Source organism: Pongo abelii, chromosome 6, assembly GCF_028885655.2.
Source record: "Pongo abelii isolate AG06213 chromosome 6, NHGRI_mPonAbe1-v2.0_pri, whole genome shotgun sequence".
Taxonomy (NCBI): Eukaryota; Metazoa; Chordata; class Mammalia; order Primates; family Hominidae; genus Pongo; species Pongo abelii.
In genome coordinates, this window is record NC_071991.2 from 131,504,303 (window position 1) to 131,517,898 (window position 13,596).

The 13,596-nt window shown below is 37.9% G+C and overlaps 1 protein-coding gene across 5 annotated transcripts in view; it reads left to right on the forward strand.

Annotated features, from left to right (window-relative positions):
- Window positions 1-13,596, forward strand: part of LRGUK (leucine rich repeats and guanylate kinase domain containing) — a 147,901-nt gene that overhangs the window by 26,713 nt on the left and 107,592 nt on the right. For all 5 annotated transcript variants that reach the window (XM_054559827.2, XM_054559828.2, XM_063725789.1 and 2 more), the window contains 2 exons: window positions 194-294; window positions 5,367-5,448. In XM_054559827.2, coding sequence (XP_054415802.1) covers window positions 194-294; window positions 5,367-5,448 — 183 coding nt within the window. The remainder of the gene's footprint in view (window positions 1-193; window positions 295-5,366; window positions 5,449-13,596) is intronic.

Sequence of the window (13,596 nt, forward strand, 5' to 3'; positions counted from 1 at the left end):
AGAGTTTTCTACCTTTTTTTTTTTTATATTTCGCATACTCCTGATTTTATTCCTTTCACTCATATGGAATAATTAAGATGTCTTTGCAACTGTTATAATTTTAAAATATTCTGAGGTCATGTATACTGTTTTTAATGCCTTTGTCTTGTTATTTTATTGGCTTACCTTATTCTGTATCTGTTTCCCTCCGTAGATTTATCTTGTGTGAGTTGTATGCCTTATCTCTTAGAACTTAATGCTTCTCAAAATAATTTGACTACGTTCTTCAATTTCAAGCCACCCAAAAACCTCAAGGTAGACTTTATGAATACATTAATTACACGTTAAGGGGTTTGCAAAAGTGCATTAAATAAGCAAAATAGCACTCAGAGAATTCAGAGAGAATAAGATACGGAGGTAAGCAATGTAAGTGTCTGAAAAGAAATAAAAAAGAAGGCTTTGTGTATCCTTTATTTTGGAAAAGGGAGCTGGTCTGTCAGTCACAATTAGTGGCTTTCAGGAAGCTTTGTTCAAACCTAGTGTTCAAACCAACGAACTTCCCTCTGGTCTCCTCTTTCCCTCATTTGAATAGTAGTTATTATTTCACTTTTTTTGTTGTTATAGTGGAACAATTTTTTAAAATATTACTTGGGACATTTTATTTATTTAAAGAAATGCATTTTATTGTGTATATTTCAGATGTACAGCATGATGTTATGGGACATACAGCGGAATAATTTATCTGAAAAATTTTTTATCTGAATAATCTGTAAAAATGTCCTAGGCTCAAACTTTGCCCTTTTATTTATCTAACTTTACTTTTTAAGAAAATAATGCTTTCAGATCTCCATTCTTGCTTCTCCGCACTTGCTTTTGCATTTCTGAAGCAGAAATAAACTACCTGTGAACAATGGTGGATGGAATAGTTTGCTATGCCCTAGAGCAGTGAGTCTGTTGCTTAAATGCATGCCCAAATCACCTGTGGTTCTTTTGAAAAGGGAATTCTGACCCATTGGGTCTGGGGTGGGGCCTGAGCCTGTGATTGCTAAACACCTTCCTGATGATGTCATGCCACTGGTCCATGGGTCATACTTAAGTAGCAAGGTCAGAGAGAAGTGGTTCCCACACTTTCTGCACATTGGAATCACCTGAGGGAGTTTTCAGACCTACTGATACCGAAATCCCACTGCAAGAGATTCTGATTTAAGTGGTCCAAGGTAAGGTGTGGGCTTTGGGCTTTTTATTTTCGGAGACAAGTTGGAGTGCAGTTGCACAATCTTGTCTCACCACAACTTCAGCCTCCTGGGCTCAAGTGATCCTGTCGCCCAGGCTGGAGTGCAGTGGCGCAATCTTGTCTCACTCTGACCGCAACCTCGGACTCCTGGGCTCAAGTGGTCCTCTCACCTCAGCCTGAGTAGCTGGGACTACAGGCAAGTGCCAAAGCACCCGGCTAATTTTTTTGGTATTTTTTGTAGAGGCGGGGTTTCACTATGTAGCCCAGGCTGGTCTTGAACTCCTGGACTCAAATGATCCACCTGCCTCAGCCTCCCAAAGTGCTAGGATTACAGGTGTGAGCCACCACGCCTGGCCTGGCCTTTTAAAGAGACCATCAGGTGGCTCTAATGTGCTGACAAATCTGGAAACGATCACCCTGGGTTTTGTGATTAGTGTTGTATTGGACTCAAATATTTCATTAAAAAGTCATTTTAATGAATGGACATCAACTATTGCCTTTTATTATCTATTAGTTTTATTTTATTTACAAACCAAATTAACTTAAATCCAAAATATTCTATGGAGAGTTGCACAAATATGAAAATCTGTTTGAAATCAAGAAACAGACATTCCCTTATACTGATGAGAGACCTTAATTTTCAATTATTCTTCAATTTTATATCACTCCATTATCAATAATGCATTTTTTCACTTTGAAATTATAGTTTTTGCCAGGATGACATTCCTTTGTGCAAATAAGCCACACTAGGTGCCTATCTGTACTCAGTGTGGGGCTGCATGGTCTTGAGGTTATCAGGAATTGAATTTGCAGAGCTGTTTTGATTCACCTTTTGCTGTTCTATTTGCATTGCCTGAAGCCACAGGGCAGTCATTCATGGTAACAGCATGAGCCCTACCCCAGGAAAAACTTTGGAGTTTCTCCCTTTCACATCCCTTCCTTGCACTCTCCCAGAAAGACCCCACAAATGAACAAAAGCAAATCATGAACCCCATCTTTAAGGTTCTGAGCTCCTGGAGAATTATGAGCAAATATATTGGTCATTTTAGAGAAGTGTGTACCAAGTGCCAGGCTGTACCCTGAGGTGCTGCAAGCCACTGTGAGCTCTGTGTAGACCTGGGAAGGAATGATGGTGGCCTCCTGGTGTTTGTTTTCTTTTCTTTTCTTTTCTTTTTTTTAGCTGGAGTCTCATGCTTGTTGCCCAGGCTGGAGTGCAATGGCGAGATCTCGGCTCACCGCAACCTCTACCTCCCAGGTTCAAGCAATTCTCTTGCCTCAGCCTCCCGAGTAGCTGGGATTATAGGCATGAGCCACTACACCTGGCTAATTTTGTACTTTTAGTAGAGATGGGGTTTCACCATGTTTACTAGGCTGGTCTGAAACTCCTGACCTCAGATGATCTGCCCGCCTTGGCCTCCCAAAGTGCTGGGATTACAGGTGTGAGCGGCCGCACCTGGCCTCAGGTGTTTTCAATGTATTATTTAATCCTCCCAGTAAAGCTGTGGGGCTGTCCTGATACTGTCCTGATACTGAAGCATGAAAGGTTAGGTAACTAACTTCACCTTTGCTGGGAGGTAGCGGAACTGGGATTGAACCCACTGTCTGAGACCCCATGGCCCACATCTTTCCAGCAAGTCAGGCTCATGTACTATGCTCCGCCCTCTTGAGAAGCTCCACTTCCTATTCATTTAATATCTATGAGCCTTGTACCACCAACCAGAGAGAACATGCATTTCCTAGAGCGGGGACTTGTACGTGTACTCTTGTTGTATTTATTAGAATGCTTTTGCTCTTACTAGGTGCAAAATGTTAATTTGACTTGATGGCTACTTTTTCCAAGCTCTAGGTTCCAGTGGGAGTCCAAACAGTGGCACAGACCCCTTTAAGGTCTTTCAAGAAACCTGGCCGGGCGCAGTGGCTCAGGCCTGTAATCCCAGCACTTTGGGAGGCTGACATGGGTGGATCACTTGAGGTCAGGGGTTCAAGACCAGCCATGGTCAACATGGTGAAACCCTACCTCTACTAAAAATACAAAATTTAGCCTGGCGTGGTGGTGGGAGCCTATAGTCCCAGCTACTTGGGAGGCTGAGGCAGGAGAATCGCTTGAACTGGGAGGCAGAGGTTGCAGTGGGCCAAGACTGAGCCACTGCACTCCAGCCTGGGCAACAGAGCGAGACTCCATCTAAAAAAAAAAAAAAAAAAGAAACCTAATACCATAGCTACATAGAGAGCCTAGTATTAGCATTTGCCCTGACTGAGGTGTAGTTACACAGATGTCATACTATGGCACCGGAATGAAAGGTGTTGATGAAAAAGTGTCAATGATAAGTAAGCCCTATCATGATAAGTTTATTCCTACTTTATTATTATTCTATAGAAGAAAAAAATGAATGTTAAACTCCATTTACATCATGCCAAACTGACTTATTTCATAGTATGCATTTTACATAGCTCCCATTTGTATATGCATACATTTGTTCTGATTTTTTTAATAACACTTTTATTTGTACATTTCTATTTCTTCATATAGTTTGCTAACTTGTATTTTACTAAGTAGTCCTGTTGCTTGCTGTATTGCAATTGACTTCATCAGTTTTCTACTCTTGCCATTTGAGTTGTTTCTAAATTAGTTTTTAGTATTTACTCTATAAAGTTTTTAGTACTTAAAGGGTTTAGTATTCAATGTGTGGCTAAAATAATCTCCATAAATTTGGGGGGTGAAATCACTATTTTAAAGGGCATGGAAAAATAAGAATAGTGCTTATTATGTAATTGCTTGATGGTTTTCCAGAAAATGATTATAATGTACCCAGCAAATTATGAATGCAGTGGTTCCAAAACTTGAGTTTTTCTTTCCTTAAAATTTTTTTTTTGTTTATCTTTTGCCAGCAGGTGAATAATTAAAGTTATTTAATTTTTTTTTAGTCTTACATGTTTGACTAGGAACAACAGAAGTTGCTGAAAAGGCTTTCCTACAGTAGTCAATTTTGAGAAAGAATGTAAAGTTGAAGAGACATTGCCTAGAGATAAATAAGAAAGACTAGGCTGGGCGCGGTGGCTCACACCTATAATCCCAACACTTTGGGAGGCCGAGATGGGTGGATCAGAGGTTGGTCAGGAGATTGAGACCACCCTGGCTAACACAGTGAAACCCTGTCTCTACTAAAAATACAAAAAAAAAAAAAAAAAAAAATCCCAGGTGTGGCGGCACATGTCTATAGTCCCAGCTACTCGGAAGGCTGAGGCAGGAGAATTGCTTGAACCTGTGAGGCGGAGGTTGCAGTGAGCTGAGATCGTGCCACAGCACTTCAGCCTGAGTGACAGAGTGAGACTCCACCTCAAAAAAAAAAAAAAATATTCTGGCATTTAGAGAGTAGCCTGGGACTATATATGGAAATAGGAATAGAAAAGGTAAAGGAACAGGAAACAAGATATGCACAGAAATGAAGTGAATACAGGTTACTGGGCAGTAGAGAAAATGAAATGGTTGTGGGTAAGGATGAAATTGAGGTAAATCCTGAAGGAAGACCAAGGAAATTTAAAATACATGCTAAAAGTGGAGAGCATGGCTACAGGAATTGAAAGCATTTAGGTTACTGGGAGGTTCCTGTGCACCATGGGGAAGAGGCCTTCTTGCTATCCCTCAAAGTGGACAGAAAAGGATCCCAGTTAGAAAATGATTAAATGGTCAGGCGCGGTGGCTCATGCCTGTAATCCCAGCACTTTAGGAGGCTGAGATGGGTGGATCATGAGGTCAGGAGATCGAGACCATCCTGGCTAATACAGTGAAACCCCATCTCTACTAAAAATACAAAAAAATTAGCCACGTGCGGTGGTGGGCACCTATAATCCCAGCTACTCGGGAGGCTGAGGCAGGAGAATCGCTTGAATCCGGGAGGCGGAGGTTGCAGTAAGCTGAGATCACACCACTGCACTCCAGCCTGGGCGACAGAGCAAGACTCCTTTTCAAAAAGAAAGATTAAAGACAGATGACTCTTTTAGCCTTAGTGTGTACTTTTAGTAGTGAATTCTAACTCTACATTCAGAAATACCTTCTTCTTGCGCTGTTAATTATGGTAAATATGTGGTAAATATGTGGTAAATATGAAAGATGAAATATTAATATAACATCTTGTTCTCTTTTTCTTGCCAGAAGGCGGATTTTTCCCACAACCAAATTTCTGAAATTTGTGATTTGTCGGCGTATCATGCTCTCACTAGACTAATTTTGGATGGTATCCTTTGAATAAGTAAAGGGGAAAATTTTAAAAACAATATAAAAATTAAAGACTACATATTCAAGAATTGTATTAGATTACATGGACTAGTACCAGATAAGCAATTTAATAGAGATGTGACTTATTTAAATGACTAGGAATTGATATTCACAAAATGAGGATAAATATTTTATTTACCAAGAAATGAAACTGTGAGTCAAAGCTTGTCAAGAGTATCTTACCCTTGAAAAGCTAAGTAAGATAGTCATTTTTCTGATAAATGTAGGCTTATTCTTATTCTAGAACCAGAGAAGAAGTTCTGTTGTAATTAACTCCTTTTTCGGTTGGGTGCGTTGGCTCACACCTGTAATCCTAGCACTTTGGGAGGCCAAGGCAGGTGGATCACCTGAGGTCACGAGTTCAAGACCAGCCTGGCCAACGTGGCGGAAACCCTGCCTCTACTAAAAATACAAAAATTAGTCAGGTATGATGGGGTGCGCCTGTAATCCCAGACTGAGGCACGAGAATTGCTTGAATCCGGGAGGTGGAGGTTGTAGTGACCCAAGATTGTGCCACTGCACTCTAGCCTGGGTAACAGAGTGAGACTCTGTCTCAAAAAAAAAAAAAAAAAAAAAAAAAAAAAAAAAAAATTAACTCCTTCAAATTTGCTGAAACTTGTGTCCTACTTTATATAAATTCAGTATTTGAAAATCTAGATATGGTCATAAGGAAAATTAGTGATTCTTTATTTTACAAAAGAGTTCATGATAAGTTCTCTTTAAATAGTAAGCTTTTCTAGTGTATTTTAAATATGCTTTCTTTTTTTTTTAAAAAAAAGAACAACTTGTGATTTGATTTGCAACATACCTATTTCATGAGCCAGGCTCCCATGCAAGCAGAGCACCTCCTTTAAAGACAGCGAGCTCCAACTTCTAGAGCCTAAGGGGCTAATTGGAGATCTGTGAGTTTAATGAGCTTGAGTCTCTTCTTCACGCCAGAGACTGATGTTTTCTGGGTGGCAGGGGAGCCAGTACCTTCTCTTTCTCAGTAAGTATCTTTCTAGTCACCTGAGGATTTTTGGGGACAGAATGGAGAATGAATTGATTGCCTTGGGTGCCTCATTCAGGGATGTGACAGCAGCTAGTACACACTACATTTGTGATAAGGCTGAGACGAGGGACAACAAAGGGTACATTTTCTTGAAGATGTGTCTTGTAAAAGAAAAAAATCCTTTATTCATATATGATGGAAAGCTTGGAACATAGCACCACTCCCTTTAGAACTTATGTGTGAAAACGAGCAATTAGTGGACATTTAGATGGTGCTTAAATGAGCAAGTTTTCCTGATTATAGCCTAACACAGAAATCAGAAAGTGACCAATATAACATGTTTTGTTGACAAACTAAAAGCATACACATTAGCAGCATATCTCTGTAGAACCTTCACTTCATGCTTGACTATCATGTATTTTGAGTTTGCAGAGAGATAGCTGGACAGTCCAGAAGCTATCTGGCTCAGACATCCATTTATCTCAGGCTGTGTAGAGTGCTACACAGGAAGACCACAGCAGCAGCATCACCTGGAACTTCATAGAAATGCAGATTCTTGGGCTCCATTGCAGACCTAAGAAATCAGAATCTGCATTTTAATAAGACCCCCCCAAAGCAATTTGAGTTCACATTAAAGCTTAAGAAACACTGGTTGGTCTAGGCTGGGTGTGGTGGCTCACGCCTGTGATCCCAGCACTTTGGGAGGCTGAGGTGGGCAGATCACGAGGTCAAGAGATTGAGACCATCCTGGCCAACATGGTGAAACCCCGTCTGTACTAAAAATACAAAAATTAGGCCGGGCACGGTGGCTCACGCCTGTGATCCCAGCACTTTGGGAGGTTGAGGTGGGCAGATCACGAGGTCAGGAGATCGAGACCATCCTGGCTAACATGGTGAAACCCCGTCTCTACTAAAAATACAAAAAATTAGCCGGGCGTGGTGGCGGGCACCTGTAGTCCCAGCTACTGGGGAGGCTGAGGCAGGAGAATGACGTGAACCCGGGAGGCGGAGCTTGCAGTGAGCCAAGATGGCGCCACTGTACTCCAGCCTGGGCAACAGAGCGAGACTCTGTCTCAAAAAAAAAAAAAAAAATACAAAAATTAGCTGGGCCTGGTGGCACATGCCTGTAGTCCCAGCTACTTGGGAGGCTGAGGCAAGAGAATCGCTTGAACCTGGGAGGTGGAGGTTGTAGTGAGCTGAGATCGCACCACTGCACTCTAGCCTGGAGACAGAGCGAGACTTCTTCTCAAAACAAAAACAAGCAAACAAACAAACAAACAAAAAAAAGAAACAACACTGGTTTGCCTAGAAGTCAGCAGCCCCTAAACTCTTGCTAGCCAGAAAGAATTCAGTAATTAGGGTTCCCTGAATGCTGATGGTGCCATGGCAGTCTGGAGTTTGTTATGGAGATCTCTTGTCCCCCAGAAAAACATTCTATGTTTTGGCATGGAATTGCCAAACAAAACAACTCCACAGTATTTTGGACTCAAAACACAGTTGAAACCATTTCTATCAAGACAGTCTTAATTTCTATATACATTTAGCTTTTCATGTAAAAACTAAAGTATCATGACTTTGTAAATGTCAGATATAATGAAAAAAGGAATTAGGGTTTTTTTTTTCTTGACATTAGCTGTAGCAATTGAGTCTTATCACTAAAGTATAAAAAGCTGTAATTATTACATCAAAACCAATAGAAGTTCAGAACATGGGTATATAATTAGAGTGTAACATGGCACCATTTCTCACCTGTGTTTTAAAAAATGCAAAAACAAACTATCATTCATCAACTATTAATGAAATAAACTTCTTAGATCTCTTGCAGTTTTGAAAAAATAGTAGGCTAGTTTTGAAACAGCATGAAATATACTTCTTTCTCTCCTGTTCTGTTTAAGCCTATCATATTGTGCATGATACAGATGGTGAAGTTTTACAAGCTTTTCTGGACAGCAGAAAGCAAAAACGTATCTAGATTATAAATTAATCTCTTGAGGAGAAGAAAAACCACAAGATTAGACTGTTTTTGAAAATATTAAAACAGTTTGATTAAAAAGAGAATTTTAAAACAACTTTTATGCCAGTACAGTTGAAAACTTGGATGAAATACAAAAATTCCTAGAAAAATATTACACATCAGTTTGGAAATAGAAACCCTGAGTAGTCCTATAACTATAAAATTAATTTATTATAAATTAAAATAAGCTAAATTAAAAAATTAAAAATCTTTCTACCAAAAAAGCCTAGACCCCAAATTTTCAAAACAGACCTTCCAATAGTGAACAAATTCTTTCAAACACTAAAAACAGAAGGCATATTCACAATTCATTTTAATTAGGTTACTTTGATATCTAAGCCAGCCAAGGAGCAATAAGAGAAAGGAAAACAACAGGCTTGTCTCACTCATGATGTAGCTGTAAAAGTCCTAAACAAAATATTAGCAACAGAATCTGGCAGTGTATTAAAAAGACCATGTATTACCACCAAATTGGGTTTTTCTCAGGAATGTATGGAGAGTTTAATACTAGAAAATCTATAAACATAATTAACTACATTAATAGATTAAAGGAAATAAACCTTATGATCCAGAGATATAGAAACTCAACAGATATAGACAATTTAATAAAATCCAGCTCTCGTTCACAATAAAAACTCTCAGTAAACTAGTAATAGGGAATTTCCACAAATTCACAGAGGATGTCTACAAAAATATTTGAAACACACTTTATCCTAATTGGGTATATGTTCTAAGCTTTCTCCTTTAAAATTGGGAACAAGTTAGGATGTCTGCCATTGCCACTTCAACCCATCATTATTTTGGAGGTCTTAGCCAACACCATAAAACAAGAGAAAGAAATTAAAGGTGTAAAGGTTAGTAATGAGAACATAAAAGTCATTCTGTGCAAATGACATGTTTATCTATAGAGAATATTAAAAATTTGCTATAAACTACTACAAATAATAGTTTTCAGAGTTCAACAACATGACTAGATATGACTTCAATAAATGGAAATCAGTTGCATTTCTGTATGCCAGAAACAAGCAATTAGAAAATAACTTTAAAAAGAAACACCATTTATAAAAACAACAAAAACAAATTTTATTAAAGATGAATAAGACTTGTGGGGGTAGGGAGACTAACAAAACTCTATTTAAGGGTGTTGAAGACCTAACTAAAGAGAAATATATCCCATGTCCCTGGATAAGAAGATGGGCAAAATAAAAGATGAGAAAAATAATTTTATGGAAAATAAATCAGAGAAGGCAAATAAACATATGAAGAGATACCAGCCTCATTTGTATTCCAAGAAATGCAACTCAAAACCACATGAGATATTGTATTATATCCATTCAATTGACAAAATTTAAGAAATCTAAACATACCAAGTGTTGGAGAACTTGTAGATCCAGAAGATCTTTTTACCTTGTTTGTGGGTATGAAATTAGTTCAACCACCATGGAAAACAATTTTATATTGTCATATAAAGTTGAGCATCCAAGTTCACCATGACCTAGTACTTTTATTCCTATATGTGGAAAGTTTAGTATATGTGTACCTGAAGCCTTGTATAAGAACGTTCATAGCAGTATTGCTTGTACTAGTAAAAAATTGAAACAGCCCAAACACACATTCATAAGAGAAACCATAAGTTATGGTATAGTCACACAATAGCATATCATACAGTAGAGAAAATGAACGAAATATATCTACATGCATGTAAATATAATTTAGGCATAAAACTAAGGGAGGAAGGGAAGAGGAAAGAGACAACTGAGCATAGTTACTATCTCTGGGAAGGAGACACAGGGTAGATTTAAGTTGTTAATTTTCTGCTGATTGGGCTGTGGGGCACTAGTTTCAAGCATGCTCATTATATTTTTAAAAATAAAATCAGTCAAGCATAGGTCAATGGTGAATCAGGTATTAAACTTAACCCAGCTCTATGTAAAAATTTAAAAACCTGAAAATTCTAAATTAATTTCTTTGAAAATAATTATTTAAAATAAAAACAAATCAGTTGAGCTAGTAATACTGACAGTGTAATTGTAGTAGATTATATCAATATCTCAGAATGAATTGTTAACTATAAGATACCAATTTTTTTATTTTATGTTATGTTATTTTGTCTTTCCATATGTGGATAATTGACGATTAATTGATGATTATCCTAAATTGCAATACAGTAAGCTTTGCCAAGGTTATGTAAATATATTTATTCTTAAGAAAGAGTACAGTTTATTCTGTACCTATAAACATTGACTAGTTGTTTATTAGAATTTATTTTATGATGATAGAATAATGGAATTGAAAAATTCATAGAAATTTAATTCCAGACAGAATTTTAAAGATCATCTAGTGCTAATCACTATTTTATTTTGTGGCAGAGGAACCTGAGACTCCAGAAGGGTCAACAACTTGCCCCAGATTATTTGGTAAATGGTTGAACTGAGACTTCTGAATTCCACTGTTTTTCCCATGTTGCAATTCATTGAGTAATTACAACTTTTGTCACAGAGGCATTTAAATTATGTGTGTTCCTTTTCTTGGAGAGATTCTCTCCTATAGTGAAGAGCATTTTTCACTGGTCAGGTGATATAGATCTTTCAGGATTGGTTTTGATTAAAGTCATCAGTGCAGCTCTCTCCACTAAGAGAACTGTGATGGATTTCCTACTATTTCTCAGTAACTGTTTGCTATACACCCGAACCGTATTTTATGATTGTAGACAAATGAATAAGAGCAAATACTGAACTAGTGAATAATTCATGTCAAGCATTGTGAACTACTGACAGCATCGTCAAAATGTAAAAATATGTTGTTGGGCTTTTCCCCAGTTGTAAAGTTACGCTTAAGTGCTACAGGGTTCCTTCATTCAGTTTCCCCAAGGATCTACAATTTCACTTTAAAAGATTTATTCAGAGAATCATAAAAGTTTAGAGCTGGAATGCGGTATGATGATTTTGAGTTCTTTTGAGTTTCTTTCTCCTGATAGTGGTCTTTTAAAATTAAAATATACCTAAGAGGATTAACCCAGTAAGCTAATTCATTGTAGTGTGTAGTGATTTATCAGATTATGTTTCTTCTTATCAGGAAGTCCCAAGACCTGTGAAAGAACACGAATAATGTTAGGAGGAAAGGCAAGTAACATTTTGTGAAGGTTCTTAAGAGAACGAGAGATTGGAGAGATAAAGATATTGAAGATGATCTATGAACTCAAAGCTCTATATGGCCCAGGCCTGCATATTGACTGTTGGCAGTGCCACCAGGCACACATGAGGTGACTGTGGGAGCAAGTAGAGGAAAAAGCTGTTGTGTCACTGTAGAAAGTTCTCTTTACTCAGGAACCTGATTAATTTAGAGTGTCTGAAATTCCTTGATATTTGAAGGAGAGTGAAAAGCTGAGAAATAGGAGGAAATAATTTTTCTGGAATGAGCATATTTCTCAACAGAGATGTTCAGGCAACTCCTGCTCCTTTGCCCCAGTGCTGTTAGTGACCGCAGCAGTACCTGCAGGAACCATAGCTGTGATTGCAGTGAGCATCTGAATTCCTCCTCCCTTCTGTCCTTGCAGTGCTAATTTCAGAACACGTGACTAGCTGTGGGAGTCCAAGCTAGAGAGTAAGCTGGATGTGCCAAGGGAACTGTGGTTAGCCTCTAATGTCTTAGAAAATTACTGTAGACACAATAAACAAGCTTTCCTTTTTGATTCCTGATATCTCTTGATAATTTCAGAATTCCTGTTTTCTAGTTTTCTGATCCTTGCCTGCTTCCCATGAGAATACTTCCTGAGGCAGATAACCACAAGCAGTGGTTTTATTCTGCCATGATTCAGAGTATCTTCATCTTGGTTGGAGTAGAGCTACCAGGACACTCTAGTGCTCCTAAAATAGGACTTAAACATGATTTCTGTCTCTGCTAAACTGAGACAGATGGCCATTCGAAGTTTTCCTTGCATAGTTTTTGTTGCCAAAGACTGCCTGCTCCAAGGGTATTTTATTTCATCCATACCTGAGTGAGATAGTTTAATCTCCTATTTCTTATGTTTCATATTCATCTTTTGTTACAATCTGTATCTACAAAGATCAGGTCTTTGTTCTAGTTACAGAACAATTATTTAAGCAGCCCAAAGAAAGTAGAACCAGAAGGGATAGTATTGGTGAGCATAAACATCTGTTTGTAGGGCTATTCTGGCAGGAAGCTTTATGAAAACAGATTTGAAAATGCATATTGACCACAAACAGAGTTATACTTCAGTCTAAGGATTGAAACTGAAACCATTGAGGAAAACCCAAGAATTTCTGGTACATTTTACATTTTTGTCTAGTTTCCTTATTTACCTCTTTCTCTGGTCTAGGTATTTTCAGGCTTAATCCCAGCCTTGAATTTGCCATTTCTGTGCTATTGGCCTAGAGGCAGAGGACGTGCTTCCTTGGCCTCATGTAATATAATTTGGTAATGGTAACAATGCCTTATAATTGTGAGGTGATTTATGGTTTGTTGCTCATTCATACCCATTTTCTAATTTTTTTCCCATGACCTAACTTTTTTAATGGCCACCTGATATTATCTCCACTTTAAATGAAAAATCTACTAAGTAGTAGAGTTGGGATAATTACAAATAATTATGGAGGCAAAATGTTTTTGTGATATTTATGACTTCTTCCTTCTTTTTTAAAAAAATTCTTTGTTTCTCTGATTAACGGAAGGAGATAGCTGGAGGTTAGAAGATGACCAGGAGAGGCTTTGAGGAAGAAATGGTTTGTCTAGAATACATACTAAAAAATGGAATGGCTGTGACATATTTACAGTTATGATAGACATTGCAAAATTGCCTCTAAAGTGGCTATATCATAATGAACTCTCTCAGTAGTATAAAAGTATCTGTTATTCAAAACCTTTTACTTTAAAGTGTTTGCCAAGCTGATGGGTAAAGAATGGCAGCTTATCTTAATTTGCATTCTCCTGACTACAGGTGAGACAGAATGTCTTTTCATATGTTGATTAGCCACTTGGATTCGCTCTTTTGGAAATTGCCTGGGCATATTCGTTGTCCGTTTTTTATTGGGTTTTTTTTTCTATTGATTTGTTGTCATTTTTAATGTATTCTAGGTAGGATC